General features: G+C 54.9%; 1 protein-coding gene across 3 annotated transcripts in view; it reads right to left on the bottom strand.

Moving 5' to 3' along the window:
- MLPH (melanophilin) overlaps positions 1-19186 on the bottom strand; it is a 42860-nt gene that overhangs the window by 12385 nt on the left and 11289 nt on the right. For 2 of the 3 annotated variants that reach the window (XM_027591290.2, XM_027591292.2), the window contains exons 3-9: positions 8446-8667; positions 8182-8294; positions 6974-7012; positions 5329-5432; positions 4013-4129; positions 2694-2895; positions 351-490 (exon numbers count right to left, since the gene is read on the bottom strand). In XM_027591290.2, coding sequence (XP_027447091.1) covers positions 351-490; positions 2694-2895; positions 4013-4129; positions 5329-5432; positions 6974-7012; positions 8182-8294; positions 8446-8667 — 937 coding nt within the window. The remainder of the gene's footprint in view (positions 1-350; positions 491-2693; positions 2896-4012; positions 4130-5328; positions 5433-6973; positions 7013-8181; positions 8295-8445; positions 8668-19186) is intronic. The other variant, XM_027591291.2, reaches the window with a different exon arrangement.

The raw sequence follows: 19186 nt of genomic DNA, 5'->3' as shown, positions 1-19186 counted from the left end.
GGCTGGCGGCTGGCCAAGGCTGGAGGGAGGGGACGGGGTGCGACTGCTCACAGGATCAGTTTCCCTTTGGGCCGATGACATTTGGGGACCAAGAGAAGTACAACGCTGCGAATGTACTAAGTGCGAGTGAATGCCCACTTCAGGACGCTGAATTGTATGTTCTGTGAATTTCACGCTGATAGAACAGTGGCTATTTTGAAGATATCACATGCACGTCTGCTACATAGGCTTGGGCAAACGTGCAGTTTTAAAGTACTGGAAGCTTTGATTTCTCTGACATGACTTGGCGTGGAGGTAAAAAGGCTCCACCCAAAGCAGCAGTAAGAAGGAACTGTTCGCAGCTGCCTTACCTGGCTCTGGGACGGAGAGCGGCCTCTCTGTCCGGAATGGCAGGAGGCCGCGCTGGGGGCCCGGGTGCTCTCGTCATCGGAGGCGTCCACGGCGGCCAGATACCGGGAGGGGAGCTGCTCACTCCCGATGGCACTCGTCCCTTTGGAGTGAGAGTGGGATCAAGTTCCTCAGAGCGAAAAGCCGGAGGCCAGTGGACACGTTTTTCCCAATACGGGAAAACGAGAGATGAGGGAAACCACGGACGTGATTACAGCCCCCTGAGGGGAGGGAGCCGAGAACCTCAGATCCAAGTGGGAACGGAGCAATGGCAAGCCCTCACATGGAAGCTTCAGGAACCAGGGCCCTGCCTGGCACTCTCGGTGGGGCCAGGGGAGCAGACAGGTACATGGTTGGTGGGAGGATCAGAGCGCACCGCATTCCACCGCCGGAACCCGTGTGCCCGGAGTGCGGCCCATGCGGGGCCCGGGGAGGGTCTGTGAGTGGAGGGGACGTTGGGAAGTCTTTCCACATTGGTCTCTACGGGCTTTTCCTCATGCCTGACATTATGTGGATCCCAGTCATCCACAATGTGCCTGGAAACGCTCACCCTGGGCTCCAGATGAGGGGGGGAAGCTTACTACCCCCATGGCCTCACCAAAGGTCCCCAGGGCTCCAGGCAGCCCGGACGGCGCCGCACACACCACCCTGGGACATGGAGGGGGAAGGAGGTGCGGCCGGGGCTGACCACACGGGAGCTCCTGCACCAGGGAGTCACTGGGGCTCTTCTGCCCTCAACGGCACCAGGCCCCACTGGCTCGGTGAGCCTTGCCAAACACCTGAGCAAGCTTGGGAGAGGGCCCCGAGTTCCAGCGGGATTCCAGCCCCAGGCCCCGCTGGTTTCAGCCTGGGAGCCCGCGCGCTGAGCACACAGTGAGGCTGCGCCCCAGCTCCCGGCCACAGGAATAGACAGGATGGAGGTGCGCTGTTTTAAGCCAATAGGTTTGCGATGCTACGGTCTCGTTTAGTGTCTACAACCATGCCGCACAACGGGCGTGAAGCCCTCTTCACGGTGAGGAGAAACCGAATCACAGTGGCTAAGCAGGTGGATCGAGCGGCATGCCACGTTCCACCAAACCTCAGATGGCGCACCTGCGGGTTGTCTGATGCATCTTTAGACAACGCTACCCATCAAACTCCTACATGGCCCCGTGAGAGGCTCCCAGTTTAAGGGAGGAGGTGAAAACTGTGCTGGTTGGTCAGAAACGCGGTCTCCCTCGGCCTCTCCCTCCCCGCCCGCCGCCCTGTCCGCGTCCTCAGGGGGGCGTGGGATCACGGTGGGGCGGGCGCGGAGTCTGTGCACGTCCCCGTTTGTCCCTGTCCTAGGACTTGTTCAATGTAGATTCATTTATTCACTGTTTACAGGGAATTAAAGCCCCATGTTCCTCCCAAAATGCCTCCAGCATCCTAATCAGCCTGTGGACCATGAGATTACGGTTCCTATAATATAATGAGAAGGAAAAACAGAAAGGGGACTGAGTTCCTGGCAGACGGTGTCTTAACCACTTTTCCCGGCAGCTGGCCCCACGCGGTGGCCACGTGGGGGCTCGTGAGCGGGAGGGCCGGGCTGCCTCCGCGGTCTCATCTGCTCCTGCATCCGTAGGGTGTCCGAACTCCTGAACCCACACTCCCACAGGGCACAGGAAAAGACAGCAATTCAGGATTTCATTATGAAGCACACTGTCTGACAACAAAATTAAACTGAGCAAGTCTAGGTTCTCAGCACTTGCAGAGACCTCGAGATTCAAAGCTGGGAGCTGGTGGTGGACCAGGGGAAGCAGTGCCCAAACAGAACCTGCCCCACCGTCCCCAAGTGCACCGTCCGTCCCCAAGTGCACCGTCCGTCCCCAAGTGCACTGTCCGTCCCTAAGCGCACCGTCCGTCCCCAAGTGCACTGTCCGTCCCTAAGTGTATTATGGGTCCCCAGGTACAGCGTCAGTCCCCAGGCTTGGACCTGCCCTGTCCTTTGATCAGGATGGTTGGCCCAGGTGACCAGTGATCCCAATCATTTCAGGGACACCTGCATGTCCCTACCCCCAGCCGGCTCAGTACCCTCCCTACAGCCGGTAGCGAGCTGTGTGGCCGCTGAGGCGCTAATGCTGGGACTTCTGAGTGTTAACAAGAGCAGCACCCAGCCTGGGGGGCGGGGAGGAGGCGTGGATGGCGTCTACCAGGACCGCACACGCCGGACAATGCGGTGAAGGAAGGGGTTGCTATCAATCGGCCAGGATGTCTGCACAAATCAGGGCAGTGGACGGGTTTTCCATGGACCCCTTCCCTCATGCAGAGCCCATCAACGGACCTACCGGCTGTGGCAGGAGTCCGTGGGGCTGTCGTGCACGACCCTCCAGGGATGTAGAGCTCAGTGAGGGTGTCCTGTCGCTCAGGTGAGGGGCCGTCCGTCTGCTCTTCTGGACAGGGATGGCACCCAGAGGCGCTGACATTGGCCTCCTCCAGGACTGTGGCCTCCGCGGAGGTGTCCTCTGCACGGGGTTTATCCGTGAAGGCCTGCGCACACGGGACCGGCCAGGTGCGTGACGTATTACTAGGTCTTACAGCTCCCTGGCATGTGGGTCTTTCCACCCCAGTCTGGAGGGTTTCCAGACATCAAGGAGCCAACGCCAGACACCCCTCAGCTCTGGCCCCTTGCAATTCAGTTCCCTTTACTTCCAGAAATCCTGCTGAAAGCCATTTACTGCCTACTCTGTATCGTGTGTCCGTGGAAGGCTGGGGCTCCCGAGACCCTGAGCCACTCATCGTACAAGGGAACACATCTGACAGTCTTGGGGGCTCCGACCCACCTAGAGACTGAAGCCCTGAGGAGATGGATGGGGAAGTTATTTTTTGGGGGGGCATTGTTCTAACTGCATGCACCTTAATACTCCCAGAAAGAGAAGAGGGGGTGTGGGCAGGGCTCCCGGGGGGCCCCTCGGCTGCAACCCCAGCACTTCCTCCTCTACCCTTCCTCGGGCTGGCAGAGGGTTCTCGCTGTTGTGCCCTCATCCCCAAGGAAACAAGGTGCTGAGGTCTTCTGGAAGCCACATGCCCCAGCTCCTTTCCAGCTTGAGGGGGGCAGGAAGGAAGCAGTCCTCAGGCCCCGGAGGCCGCAGGAGCTGGTCTTGCAGCGGGAGCAGGCTTGTGGCCCAAAGACCACTGCAGTGCCAGCCCGCTGCCCTCCCCGCAAAGTGGTCTGTGGATCAGCCTGGGCAGAGGCATCCCTGCCCCCGCTCTGGCCTGGACCCGCCAGTCGGACGCCCAGGCACAGGTCGGGCCCCGAGTCCAGGGCAGACGCCGGCTCCCTGGCCTGCCCTCCTGAATCACAGGGTAGAAGCCTTACTTCTGGGACAAGCAGCCGGCCCGGATCCCTGGCCCCTCATTTGTCCAGCCTGGGTTCCCATCCCGCACTCCCCTTCTCCAAGCTGCCAGACCCATCTCTGCAGAGATGGGGAGTGTGGGAGCTTCTGCATCCTGTGCCCCACCCCAACTCTCCCCTGGCCTGTCATGCCCTGATGCCTGCTATGGCCATCGCACCCTTTCCTGGAGCGCTGTCCCCCACCTGGGGCCTGAGTACCTGTCGCTCAGGTTATCCCGGGAAGGACGGGGGCAGAAACCAGAGCCCACTGACCTGTAGGCTGTCTGTGGCCGCTGGGACTGGGGACGAATATGGGGGGTGACTGCCAGACCAAGTAGAGTCATCGGAGTCTGCCTCAAAGTCCAAGTCGTGAATGGAGAGGCGCTTTTTCTTAGCAGGGGCAGATGTGGGCAAGAGGAGGAGAGTCGGGGTCAGCTTGACAGAGACGACCAGGGGCGTCTCAGCCCCGGGCAGCAGGGTGGGTGCCTCCAGGGGCACATCCACCTCCTGCACTAGAAACAAACCCGAAGGAGCTCGAAGGCAGCTTCAAGGGGCCCAGAGGGCTCCCCCTCCGAACCCCCTGCAAGAGCTGCATCCTCAGCATCTCTTAGAGCAGAAGGAAACACCTGCTCAGCCCGAGGGGCCTATGGCTGCTCAGATGTGCTAAGGACACAGGTCCCGGAGCACTGCAGCCTTGGGATGAGGGGTGGGGAGGACGGGCAGTCTTCTCTAGGGCTGACAGGTACCCTTGGGAGGTGTCGGCAGGGGGAGTTCAGGCAAATGAGGGGCACCCACAGTGAGGCCACGAGGTGGGGGAGAGCTCCATGTTGTTCAGATGAAATCCTCCCTCATGAGAATCTTGATCCTTTAAAGATACCGTACAGGGAATGTTCCAGACACTGGCTAGTGTTCTTTAAGCTCACTGAGTGGCAGGAATACAACTTTCTCACTGTAGACTGGCCAGACCTGGCCGGTGTCGAATCTCAAGGACGCTGGCCTCCTCCCGGGGTCTCCAACTAAACTCCTTGTGCCCCCCGCCCCAACCTGCTCTCCTTCCGTCATCCCCCCGCAAAACCCCGGGGCATACTCTGCTTGTTGATCACCAAAAATAAGTTACAAAATAAGTAAAGACGGAAATAAACACTAATAAAAGCAAGGCTCGTGGCTGGCTATGAAGAAAAGTAAAATGTTCACAGAGGGCAGTCTAAAGGGGTTCACTTCCCTGAAAGATGCCAAGGCCACCTTGGAGGACAGCAGGGCGCCCTCTGGGACCCCTGCCTGCCCTCACAACCTCACGAGCCTGCCCCCAGGACCCTGACCGGACGGGTCAGGCAGGCTTGCCTGCAGGCTCTGTCTCCCCCACAGCTTGCTTTGGGGTTTCTTATGGTGACACCAGGGGCTGAAAGCATGATCCTCTTTGGTGCTCAGTGTCTCAGAGACTGTCCGGGCACGGCAAAGGAGGCAGGGTCTTTGTGCTCACGCTGCGGGAACGGGCAGAGTCAAGGAGAGCACTGAGATTCTTAGGACATCAGAACCCCAGGCTCCAGCTGGGGGAGGGGCAGGGGCAGAGGTGACTGGGGAAGACTTACCTTGCTGCCAGCGGGCTGGGCCTGGGCCACTATGTCCAGTTCTCCAACCTCATCTGTCTGCTCACTCTCTCCACTTCCCTCACCAAGGCTTGGCTCAGGCCCACCTGCAATGGACCACGCACATGATTCAACCCAGGGTGAAGAAGACTGGGGGCAAACCATCCATCCACCCAACTCACCTACCCATCCAACCATCCAACCCGCCCATCTACCACCTGTCCGTTCACCCATCTACCCACCCACCCACCTATCTACCTACTCTTCATCCATCTACCTACCCACCCATTCATTCATTCTCCATCCATCCATCCATCCATTCTCCTTCCATCCACCCACCCACCCATTCATCCATTTTCCATCCATCCATCCATCCATCCATCCATCCACTCATTCATCCATTCTCCATCCATCCATTCACTCATCCGTTCTCCATCCATCCATCCATCCATCCATTCTCCATCCATCCTTCCATCTACTCATTCATTCATTGTGCATGCACATATCCATCCATCCATCCACTGTGACACATTCAGGCAAGGCCATTTGCTGGCTTTACAAAGACCTATCCAAGCATCAGTCAGACTCGGTCTGAATCCCAGCAGAAAGCTATTACTCTGCATCAATTTTGTCGAGGGTCACGCCTATAGGCATTCACCCTCTGTTCATGGACTGTTTCTTGGGCAATCTGTATCCCCGGCCTTGTGGTGGGTGAAGGAGACCAAGGGCAAAGTCATGTTTTCTCAAACAAACTGCTTTACTTACAGTCCTTTCGTGTGCTTACATGCAGGCTGCAGACATAGCTGGGAAGGAGGTGAGCCTCAGCCCCAGGGCTCCCGCCCCTCCTTTCTCTGCCCCCCAGGCCCCCTGCCTCACCCGAGCACCCAGGTGGCCCCATCACAGCCTCTTCCCTCTGCTCTCCCACTGGCCTGGCCCCTGTTCTCCTTTAGGTCACCAGAGGGGTCCAGGCAATGAGCTCTGGGGTTTTAGAGCATGGATCATCGGCCTTCCCTCGGGGCCACGAGGCCACTCCTGCACTGGGGGAGCATGGGCTGTGGGGTTGGGCCTGCACATACTGCCCCTGCACACCCCCAGCCTGCGCCCAGGCCCTCACTCCCTGTGCCTTTGGGTGGGGGGAGGTCTCAAGTGTGAGCAAGCAGGGCATTTCCTGGGCTTGAATATGCTCTGTAAGCCCTTCTGTACCCCCCGAACTCGGACCCATGCAGCGGGCAGGCTGGGTGATTATTTTCATTCTCTGGACAGTGAGTCTTGAGGAAATTCACCCCAAACCACCAGACAGAAGACACTGAGCTGACCTCTACCTGCACCGAGGGAATGTGGGCGTGGCTCCCGGAGGCCCGGGGCGCACGCCTGTGTGTGCATGTGTGTGTGGGTGTGCATGTGTGCACGTGGCCTGTCAGTGAGCTGCCCCCAGGACTGAACAGGAACAGGAGCTCTGTGCCCCTTTTGGTTATGGACTCCTTCCATCTCTCCCCACTTGGGACAGCAGTTTGAGAGACACTAACCCATCTCTCAAGAGCAAGCCCAAAGGATGTCCCCTGCTCCTGACACGGGAGAGTTCTCAGCCGCTCTTGGCAGGGAGGTGGAAAGAAACACGAACGAACCCCGGTGAGCACCAGGGACTTACTGTGGATGTCAGGTGAGCTTCGCGCTCCATCAGGGAAACCTGGAACCAGAGGAAGGCACTGGGGAGAAAGACATCCTCCCGAGACCGTGCTTGAGGACGGAACATTTCCTTCCCAGCCTAGGATAACCGCCTCCCGCAGCGTCTGCCCGTCCTGCTGTGGGGGCCTCGGAAAAACCCCCATTGCTCTGCAGGTCCACCTGGAGAAGACCCGGGCCGCCTGCCACCCTCACCCCAGCTGACCAGTCTGCCCTTGGCCCTGGCTGGCCAAGCTTCAAAACAGTGACTTCAGTCATTTCTATTTTTTCAGTTTGTCTACTTGAAAACAAACATGGAACTTTCCTTCCCTGCGCCCTCTCTGTCTTCCAGGCGCCCTGCAAGGAGAATTCAGCCTGGGCATCACCCCAGAGCACGGAACCCAGGGGCCCAGGTGGAGCGGCTGGGAGTCGGGGTTCCTGTTGCCCCACAGCGCCACCTTGTGGTTCTCGGTGGTGAAAACTTCGAAACGGGCAGGAGCCGGTTGGTTGGTGTTGGCCCAGCAGCTCTGGACCCTGGCTGGGCATCACGATCCCCACAGCCTTTCACACAACACAGACTCCTGAGCCCACCTGGTCCCTGGAATCGGCACCTCCCAGAGCAAGGTCAGGTCCTCAGGGGTTCCAACGTGGCCTCTGGGAACAGGGCCGCCTTTGGGGTCGAGATCCTTAAACACTTTGTGGTGTGGCTTTCCGCCCTGCTCCCTGTGGTTCTCACCCTTGAGCCCTGTGGTGGGGCCAGACCAGCTCCTCCAGCTGCAGGAAGACCCCTTGGCCCATCAGACGCACAGGGAATGTTTGTTGAAAAGAGAAAATCTAGGCCCCACATCAGACGCCCAGGGAGGAAGGGCCTGAAGAACAAGTTGTATTAACCAGCACCTGGTTATTCGACTAGCCACTGAGTTTGAGACCTTAGCTATGAGTTCTCAACCTGCTAGGAAGCCTTGAAAAATAGGATTTCAAATAGTGGGGCTGTCAACAGCATGCAGGACTTCCCGGGGGGCCAGGCCGGGGGTGTGCAGAAATTCACACTACCCAGAGAGTGGCCAACGTCGTACAAAACACCCGCAAGGGACGGACAGGGGCACACACCCATTCCACAGGATCTGCTTGGTCGTGAAACCCAAAACAGGCATGGGAACAAAAAGTGACCCCGGGGAGAGGTGCGCTCCTCACCTCCCCCCTGCAGCCGTCCGCACAGGGAGCGGATCACTTTGGCGCTCCCAAAGCGCTTGAAGCGGGCTCTCAGGTGCTGGTGGTACCATTCCAGGGAGCCGATCTTCACAACCCTGCAGAGACACCGAGCTCAGGCCCGTGGCGCTGTGCCGGGTGGCGCACGTCCGTGCCCACCCTTCTTCAGCCAGCCCCACCGGGGCTGGGGGAGGGGACACATCGGGCCCTAGCACCCCAGGGTCCCTTGGACACCAGGCCGTGGATCACCTGGCCAGGTGGCAGGGGTCGCAGAGCCAGCCCTGCTCCTCAGGGTGGGCGTGGCTGCAGTCTTGGCAGGTGAAGAGAAGGCAGTCCAGGCATTGCCTTTTGGGGGTCCCAAGGAGCCGGTAGGGCTGCAGGCAGTGGGCACAGTGGGTCTCATTCAGGTGCGCCGTGTCCGCAAGCAGCTCCCTCTGGGAACTCTCCTTCTTAATCCGGCCCTTCAAGCCCCTTAGGAAAATATCAGAAACAAGGAATCTATGAGACACTTGCCTTATTTTTGCAACAGGTTTTAAATGTTTGCACGCATGTGTGTGCGACACACACACACACACGCAGGAACTTTCTCATATACAGAAACCGGGTCGAGGCACCCCCCCAGGCGGCCGTCACCATCTGCAGAGCTACCTCCACATTCCCACTCTCTCCCAAGTGGGAAGTCCAGCAAATTGGGGTCAAATGTGCAGTCTGGGTAGGCTGGAATCGAAACACCATATTTTTATAGAAATTAAGTTGCATTTAAACATTTCCGTGACTTTTTACAATCGTACGTTTTTCCAAGCTGCATGCCTGTGACTTTCATCCAGTGCCAAAGGGCCATGACCCATCAAGTCTCAGAATCACGGGCTGGGACTGTTGTCACCGCTTGCCCGCACCACCTAACTCAGAATGGAGAGAGGAGGGACAGAGGTCCTGAACTCTAGCTTTGAGACGGAGCCTGGAACTTTTCTGATGCACAGCGCAGAGCTGAGAGACTGTGTTCCAGCACCCGTTTCACCGGATGAGGGCGGGCTTGCAGTCACCTTCCTTGGAGGGGGTGAGGCTGGTGGCTCTGGGGAGCCCAGCAGGGCCAGGACCAGCTAGGGTCCTGGGGGAGCACCTGGTAAGGTCACATGGTTACTCCCAACCCCAATCTGTTGCCCACTCTAATTGTTTAAGAGGAGGTTAGAGAAGAGAGAGAAATCCAGGTGGTTCACGGGCTGGTCAGAGCTGCCACAGAAACCACAGAGAAGGCAGAGCTAAAGCTCATTACAAGCGCAAGGCTGTGCTCCTCTCTATAAGGCCCTGCTCTGCACGCTGGCCTGAGCTAAGGGCTCTGGGCAGAGGATGACACCAGGCAAGTGGGGGTTGGGCTGGCACCCTACTGAGAAAGTGATGGGTCACTGCACTCTCCCCAGGAGGCCACAAGTGTCCTGGGGACAAAGACGGGAGGCATCTCCTCGCAAACAGTTTTGGGTCCCTTCCAGCAGGGGAGAAAGCTGAGCTGCGCCCCCCCCCCCCCCCCCCCCCCCCCCCGCCCATTTGTTCCCACAGAGCAAGGCTGCAATGGTCTGGTTTGGAGCGTGTCCGGCGCAGGAAACATCCAGCACTAGGATGTCCCGGGAAAACCACGTTCCCCCCAGACCTTCCTGGTGGGCTCACCAAATTGAACCGACTGGGAAATGTCCCCTCCACATCATGGACACATTCCACCGTTCTGGATTTTAAGAATGTCTGCAAAATGCAATATTTTTGGTTTCTGATGAGATCCAACTAACTCCATTCTTAGTGACAGACCCTGGATGCCACTGTCCTGTAGGAACTCGGCGCCTGTGGTTTCTGAAGGGGACACCCCAGAGCGTGGTGGAGGCGGGAGACGAGGCAGCACCTCTAGAAAGCTCTGGAACACTACTCCCGGTTTTAAGTGGCGTTGATTGCACTTCACTGATTTCCCGCTCCCCGCTCGTTGTTCAAACACTCTGGAACTCGGGCCCACAAACGAAACTCTCATCTCAGCTTGGACAACCAAGAAAACATGGCCTTGTGCTGGCAGCAATCCAGGGGGGGTGGGGAGCTGTCATCCACGGATAAAGCTGCGCTGACATCCTTGCCCCGAGCCCGGGAGCGTAGGCACTTGGAGCCAGGTGGGGAGGGCCTAACCTCCCCCATTTCCCCTCAGACAATATCTGCATCAGCCAGAAAATCTAGAGGCCACCCCTTCACCTCTCTACCAGTGAGTGCCCCTCATTCTGCATCCAGGCAAAACCACACCCCAGCCCAGCAGGAAGAAGGATGAGGACCTGTAGGATACACACCGCATCCCGGGGCCGGAAGTCATCTGAGATAAGAGCCGCGTGGGTGGCGGCTGGACACTGACATATTTCAGGGGCAATAACCCCCACCTGGAGCCGCACAGGGAAGAGGCGAGGGGGGCCAGAGCGATCCACACACCCTGCCTGTGGCAAACACTGGGTCGACCAGATGTCACTCCACGATGGCGGCATCAGCAGGCAAAGGCCCAACATGCAGCTATCAGTTCAAGTCAGCCCCAGGAAGAAAAGACACCCTGAATGTGGTCGACTGTCAGAACCAGAAGAAGACTTGAAACAGGCGTGCTTGGTGCACTAACTGGGATGAAGAGAGAGGAGCAGATAAAGAAGGAACCAGGCTGAGATGGAAAGACCACAGGCTAGGCTATGCTCACTGAGGTGGAGGAGAGATGGTCCAAAAAAAGATGGGAAGGGATGGAAACTGACAATGGGCCGGAATTACCGCCGTACATATTACGTCCCACGATTTAGAACAGTGATTCTCAAGGTGTGGTCCAGGGACCTCTGGAGGTTCTCAAGACCCTTTAAGAGGCTCCACAAGGTCAAAACTATTTCAGTAACAATGCTGAGATGTTCTCTCTCTTCTCCAAGATGTTATTTCTCCTGTACTCGTGGAGAAGCAATGGCGGCCAAACAGCTAGGACCTTGGCATGGGTCAAGGCAGAGGTACAAACCGGACCAGTAGTCTTTGCGGTATTTGTCACAAAGGCAAAGACCATGTCTTTGATGAAGTGTGTCCTGATTCAAGGCATGTCCTTGATGCTACAATAACAGTTACTCGTCTTACTAACCTTGACGCTTGAGCCCATGTCTTTTTAATGTCCCACGTGAAGAAATGAGAAGCACGTCCTGAAAGCATTTCTGCTACGTCCTGAAGCACCACCGAGGTCTCGATGTAAGGAAGCAGCCAGTTGCTGGAGTTCTGACATGAACTAGAATTTCTTTTTTTCACGAAGCATCATTTTTACTTAAAAGCACAACTGGAAGATAAACTATTCTGACTGGGGTGTTTGCCAGACATTCTTTTAGAAAGGAACACTGTGAGCCCGTCACCTTGAGGAAAACAAGGGACGATATTTGTGGCCCATGACAAAACTCAAGCTCTCGAGCACGAAGAAGAACCTTGGGAAATTTATGTCTGCCACCGTGAGCTTGACAGTGTCCATCACTTAGAGGCTGCTGATGAGATCAGCCGTGACGGTCATCAATGTGATTTTTTCGGTATATAATGAAATGTGTCACCCTTTAGAAACTGTATATGGTGTGACAAAACCTCACACGGATACAAGATGCACTTTGAGCGCAGGACAGATCGATGGATTTTAGTTCACTAATATGCGTTCAGATCCCACCGTGCAACTACCTTGAAGAAATCACCAGTTGCTGGGTTCCCATGTAGTATCAAAGCACAATGTCCACAATCTGGGAAGAGGGCGCCTGGGTGGCTCAGATGGTTGAGCGGCTACCTTCGGCTCGGGTCATGGTCCCGGGGTCCTGGGATCGAGCCCCACATTGGGTTCCCCGCTCGGCGGGGAGTCTGTTTCTCCCTCTCCTTCTACTGCTCCCTCTGCTTGTGCTCTCTCACTCACTCTATTAAATAAATAAATAAAATCTTAAAAAAAATCATCTGGGAAGACTACTGAAACATGCCCCATTTTTCCAACTGCATATCGGTACGAGGCTAGATTTTCTTCAAATTCTTCCGCCAAAACAACATATTACAATACATTCAAAACAGAAGCCAAAACGAGAATTCAACCATCTCCTATTACACCAGATGTGGAAGGGATTTCCAAAAATACAGAACATGCCAGTCTTCTCATTTGTTTCAGGAAAAGTTATGTTTCATAAAAATGTCATTTATGGCATGTAAGGGCTTACTGTTGTTATTTTTCAATGAAGGAATGAATGAGTATTTTTTTAAAATGCCTGGTTTTAATTTCTGATAGGGTCAATGTTGACATACATAATCCATATGAACATAAGCTCTTTGTGGTTCTCAATAATTTAAGAATGTAAAGGGACTCTGAGGCCAAAATGCTTGAGAACAGCTGATTCTGGAGCAAGTTTGCTGCCCCAGATACAGAGCAAAGGTTGAAGGGAGAGCAATGAGGAGAGAGGGGGTGGCGGTGAAATCAGGGACAGATGGAGGAGAAGCTCAGCAGGGGGGCGGCCCTGGCATCAGAAACCCACAGCACTGTGCTCTGCCCGCTGACTTCCAGCCAGCCCTGGGGTGGGTGCCAACATCCAGAGCCCAGAGTGGAGGGGGGATGCCCGCTGTCCTCAAGAGAGGCTTAGGGACCTCACAGGACGAGGCGGGTCTGGTGCGAGGACGGGGCAGGGGAGGCAAGTTCCCGCTCAGCCGTGACTGGGTGCGGAAGGGAGGGGGGCTAGGGGGACGTGAAGGGGGCAGACCCACGCGTCCTCGCTCTCCCCCCTCAGGGGGGATCTTGAGGGGAGCACGGTGGAAACGTGTGAGTACTGGGGACAGCCCGGGACCCAGGGGTTGGTGGCGCACCCTCCAGGGTCAGCTAGGGAGGAACACACGGTGGCCATGGCACCCATGCCCCCAGCAGCTGCGGAAAGAGGCGTGAGCTCGGATCAGGCCTTCTGCTCAGGTGATCCTTAGACCCTGTCCCTGGAGGACAGCACGAGGTGCTGAGAGGCCCGGGGACTGTAAGTCCAGGGTTGGGGTGAAGAGGCCGATGGCTGGGATCAGGGATCTCAGGGGTGGGGGCGAGCCACTCCCAGCGCCCGGCCAGGACGATTCACGAGTGATGGTCTTCATTCGGGAAGCTGGCCTGACCCTCTACTCTGTCTCGGGGACCAGCAAGGAGCCAGTGGGCAGTGTGTGGAGCCAAGACCCCAGCAACTCTGTCACCCCGAGGGCCAGAAGCAGGGGGCGTGGAGATGGGGGACTCTGAAAGACAAGACGAGGCCATAAAGAGTCGGTGTGAGCGAGCAGAGGGTTGGACCCAGACACCAACAAGCTGTAGCCATGTTCCGCTCAGGCGGTGGGGACCCACGAGCAACCTGAGACGGGCAATTAAGGGGCTGCTCTTCTCGGCACAGCTTGGGTGGCTCTGAGTTTTGACCATGCCACGGAAGCAGTGATCACTGGAAGAATACAGGAAACCTCTCCCAAGCAGGAGAAGAAAAGGAGCGGGGTCTTCAGGAGTTGCTGGACTGCAGGCCGCACACACGCGGACGGCCCGCAGCGCTCGGTTGGGATGCGGCGGGCTCGCTCTGCGGAAGCACGAGCCGGCGGGCCGGTGGCTCTCTGCGAGGCGGGGAGAGGAAGCTGGCTGCCAGGGGCAGTTCCCTGTTGCTGCTCTGGCAAATGCCCACACATTTCATGGCTTAAAATAACACCGCCTTTCCATCGGATGGCCCTGGAGGTCAGAAGTCTGACGTGGCGGTCACGGGGCCAAAATCGAGGTGTTGGCAGGACGGTAATCCCTCTGGGACGCTCTGGGGGAGAATCTGTTCTCTCGCTCTTTCCAGCATCCCGAGGGCGTACCGTTGGCCCGCGGCCCCCCTTCCTCTAACCTTCAGAGCCAGCACGGCTGGTGGGGTGCTCCTCACAGCGCTCTCCTGCCTCCCCCCTTCCTCCTGCTGGGCCCCTTGTGATCACCCTGAGCCCAGCCGGGGGGCCCAGGACCGTCTCCCCAAGTCCAGGCCCACTGATCAGCAGCCTTCACTGCAACTGCAAGCACATCCTCCCTCGGCACATGACTGACCCAATCACAGATTCGGGGGATCAGGAGGTGGGCGTCTTTGGGGGCGCGTTGTTCTGCCAGAGTTCTGAAGGGAACGTGGGCAAGAGGAGCTCTCACTCCCAGCGGTCAACTCCACAGCCCGTGCCCTTCCTGAGAAAATAACCTGCAGATGTGCTCCAGACGGAGAGAAGAATCCCAGGCGTGACCCCAGGGACGCAGTGTTGGGGCCCAAAGGCACTGATGAGTCCCAGAATCAGGATGCTAAATCATTGAAAGCACGGCGCCCAAACTAGGCAGGATGGTCAGTCACAACTGAAGGACAGCGTAGCGTAAGGAGAGCTGAAGGGCAAGTATGTGGATCTAAAGTCCTGACTCTATGAATAAATATCAGGAAGGATAATGACAGGAAACAGAAACTTGCTAACGTTTTGTGAAGTCCTTGGAGGAGACTGACCACAGGACGACAAACAGGACACGTCTGACCAGTTTGCTGCTGTGAGAGCCAGAGGCCCCTGGTGTCGCAGGAGCCCCGGGGGCACTCTCCGGCTGAGCCTACCCTCCAGGCCCCGCGCGGCCCCCCAGCTAGGGGGACCTCACATCCCTTGGTAGCAGTATTTCTAACGCCTGCCGCGCTTGCCCACGTCTCACGCTGGGAGAGCTTTCAGAGAGCATTTCAGGAACTCCCATCTGTTTGTAGAGACTGCGAATCCACAGGTCCACCTGTTTGCCTTTCTGGGGAAGGCTCACAGGGCTAATATTTGATTTTTGGGCTGTGCCCTTGAAAACAGGGTGTTCTATTTAGGTGAGCTCTGTCCTCGCCCAGGGGCATGAGTCACTGCCTGAGCTCTCTCGCTCCCCCTGCACTTTGGGGTTACCCAATCCTTCCCAGCGCGGATGCAGTTGAGAAGCTACCTTCATAGATGGGGGTGCTGCTGAGCTGCAAACTCGGGACCTCACTGGAGCCCAGGAGGCAGCCCGCAAACCAGCAGTGAGTACGTACGGCCTCCAGAACGCCAGGTGGAGGCTCGCCTCTCTCTCTGCTGCGCACGGCCGTCGGGTCGAGGATGCAGGTGTCCGTAGCCCCGGCTCTTCTCCAGATGGAGGGAGTTAAAGAGCTGGGTCATTCTCTGCATGTTCCCTTCCAGGTGGTTTCCTTGGGTGCTAGTCTGTACTTATGTACAGACATTAAAAAATTAAATTAAAATTAAGAATTAAAAATTAAAAAAAGATTAAAAAATCACGCCTATCTTTTCTGTAGCGAAGACTCCTTAACAGCCGAGTAGCGAGGATGAATGTTGAGCACAGAGAGGAGCCATATGACAAACCGACGCGCAGCAAGATCTCCCCTCCCCCACACAGTCCCACAGTTAACCATTCATTTCTGGACATTCTTCACAGCCGGGGAGCCTGGCCCATCCTCAGCGGCCTCTCCTGGAAATGTGGCTAAGAAGAGCAGCCGCGTGGCAAGCTTGTCTAGGGAGTAAATGACGTAACACAAAGCCCCCAAGTGCACATCCAAAGTGCACTTTGGAGTCTTTCCATGGTCAGGCACTGTTCTGGGTGCTAGTGACAAAACTGAGTCCTCACTGGGCTTAGACATGGGCGGGGAGACAGATTCTACTCAACAAGTACATGACTCATATATTAGATGAGCCCTAAGTGCTGCGGAGGGAGATCCAGCGGGATAAGCAGAAGGAAGTAGTGTTGGGACGGTGGTGGCTGTTTTTAGAAAGGGCAATCTGGGGAGGCTTCTCTGAGGAGGTGATGTCTGAGAAGGGATACGAGCACTGTGAAGGAGGGTGCAATAGGGAGACCTGCGGGAAAGGCGACTCCTGGGGGCCACGGGGAGAAAGACAACAGGGCAGGGAGGGTGGAGGGGAGATGTCCAGCAGAGAGATGGTGTGGCATGAAGCGGGGTGGCTCTGTGTGGCTGGCCAGCCACAGCCGGGATTTATCTTGAGGGCTGAGCCAACAGGGTTTGTTGAGGCATGAAATGTAGGATGAGAGGGAAGGAGTGGAAATGACCGTGATTCCTGAGCACTTGACCTCAGCAACCAGGCTGATTCCAAGATGGGGAAGTGGGGGCCTTGGGGGAATCCAGACCTGTCTTAGATGCGCTGTCTTGGAGATACTGGTTAGACCCCTGGCCGACGTGCTCCGCAGTCATCTGTCTACCTGCTTCGCAGGTTCTGAGCACAGTTCTCGGCTGAGGGCATACACTGGGACCTGCTCTCTAGACCCGCGCCATCCAATAGGGTAGCCACGAGGCACACGGGGCTACTTAAGTTAGTTACACTGAGAAAAAAAAAGACAAAGTTGGTTCCCCAGTTGCGACAGGCACATTTCAAGGGCTCAACAGGTGCAGGTGGCTACTGGCCACAACCCTGGGGAGCAGACGTAGCTTAGTTCCTCGTTCCACCAGGCAGGGCGGGTCTAGGGGGCATCAGCACCACGGTGCTGGTGCGCATACCTCAGGGAGTGAGCGTGCACAGAGCAGAGCTGAGGTGGGGGCCCTGGACCCTCCGAACGTGAATACCGGGGGGTCCAGGAGGATCAGCAAAAGGAACAGAAGGGGCTAGACCCCCAGACGTGAGTGCAGGGGAGCAGAGCAAGAAAAAGCTCAGTGAGCGCAGAGCCTCTGTTATTACTAGACCTTTCTCTGCATTTTTAAAAAGTGAAATGTCATAAACCCATACGTTTTCACAATCTGCTTTTTCCACTTAATATCTTAGGACTGGTCATGAAGACTTATTGCTACAACTTTATTTTTAATGGGCGCCAGGTGATCCACTGTTGAATTCATGGTTCAAGTTGGTTACTTAGCGAAACTTGTAATTTTGGACAGTAGGGTCTTTCTAGTTCTTCGCCCTTAAGATCCTTGCTGGATCAGAATATCCTCTCTTGCTTCTCTCCTTAGCATGACTTTTAGCAAAGAGTCTGCTGGCTCAAAGGGTGAGCACCAAGGGTGAGCACCTGTTTAGGGCTTTGGCTACGTTAGGCCTGACTGGCCTCTGCAAAGGTCCAATTTATCCCTCTCTTCAGCCCTTGCATTTGCCTGCACCCTGCGGCCGGGCTGACTACTGGGATTCTCATTCATCTTTGGAAATCCGTGAAAACGATATATTTTCATTAATTTGTATTTCTCTTGTTATTCTTTTAGTTATTTCTTCACGTTTATTGGCCAAGGGCATTTCTTATTTGGTGAATTGCCTGTTCATATCCTTTTTCCATTTCATTGTTTTTTTTTTTTTTGTGGTTTTCTAATTTGGAAAACCGACATCTTTCTGATTTTAAGAAGCTCCTTATAGATCAAGGATGGGAATGCTTGCCTTTTCTGTTACATTGTTTCTTCTTTTCAAAAATGAAAATTTTCTTTTAAATTTCATAGGTACATATTTATTTGGTCAATACTTATGAACAGCTTCTATTGTGATTTCTGCCTGTGTTGCCACATGTAGGTTCTTCTACTTCAAGATTCTATACATATTTATGTATATTCTCTCCCAGGAATATTCCTAGTTACGTGTTTTACGTTTTTAACATTTCCATTAAAAATCTGAGATTAACCCTCACCCCTGCTGGTGGTCAACTGTCCCCAGACTAACCTTTCTAACAGGTATGAAATGTTACCTTTGTTGTAGCAGAAATTGTTACACATACTTTGTTGTATTTTAGACCTTTCCATGTTGTTTCATTGGTGACATCTGTGAAGGACCACTTTACTTTAGTTAATGAAGTAAATTATCTCCTGGAACAAAGCTCTTCTTACTATTTTTATTTAAACCCTCCTACCTTACTTTGTTTTTCCGCAACATTTTCTCATGCTCCCCAAAGTGCCTCAGGAATTTGACCAGGGTTATGGTTCACCGATTCCCGGGCAGCAAGAGGCTTCTGCTATCTAGCGCACATGGTGTCACTTGCTATTTACTTGACATTTTCGAATGTTGCTCCATAATGTTTTGTGCTATTCTTCATACTGCTATCGCACATTTATGATATGTATATATTTCTGGGTACCTCATATTTTTATTGTAAATAGAATTTTTTTCTACCTATTTTCTAACGGATTATTTTTGATGTCTAAGCTTAAAGAGGACCCTGATGTTTCTTTTATATTCTTTTGTAATTAGCCAGGCTACTAAATTCTCTTTTTTCTTGGTTTTACAGAGAACTACCTTGGGTTTTCACATCTGCAGATAATAGCTATGGATCTCCCTGACCACAGGATTTATTTTGCTATCTTCTCTAATCGCATTGGCCAGCACATCGAGAACAATGCTAAATTGTCACAATGCAGTGACGAGTGCTGATGATAGAAATCCTTTTCTTGCTTCTGATGTTAATAGAGCCTGATGACTGTTGTTTGAGGGGTACTTTTATCACGTTAAGAAAATATTTTTATTTCCATTTTATTCAACAAAATTATCAGAAATAGCATGCTACCACTCTTCTGTGTCACTGAGATAATCCTACTTTTTTTTAAAGATTTTATTTATTTGAGAGAGAGTGAGAGCGAGAGCACAAGAGCGGGGGGGGGGAGGGGCAGAGGGAGAAGCAGGCTCCCCGCTGAGCAGGGAGCAGATGTAGGCAGATCCCAGGACCCCGGGATCATGACCTGAGCCGAAGGCAGATACTTAACCAACCGAGCCACCCAGGCACCCCAAGATAATCCTGTTTGGTCTCCCTAGCACCTGGGATGGCTCGCAGCCCAGGCCCTGCACCAGGTAGCAGACTGGGCATAAAGAGGACCATGCTCTCCCACAAGGGTCTGCCCGACTTTCAGGCTCGAAGTTCATCCACAGCAAGACACACGTCCTCATTATATAGGCCACTGCTCAGGACTCGATGGCAGGAAACAGGTAGTAAGTTAAATCCATCCTAAAGCACTTACTGATGCCAAGGTTGTTAACATCCTAATTTTGTATATCTTTGAATTTTTGA

This window comes from Zalophus californianus, chromosome 3 (assembly GCF_009762305.2).
Source record: "Zalophus californianus isolate mZalCal1 chromosome 3, mZalCal1.pri.v2, whole genome shotgun sequence".
Lineage (NCBI taxonomy): Eukaryota > Metazoa > Chordata > Mammalia > Carnivora > Otariidae > Zalophus > Zalophus californianus.
The sequence above is the reverse complement of the archived record's forward strand: the minus strand, read 5'-3'. Positions and strand labels throughout refer to the sequence as shown.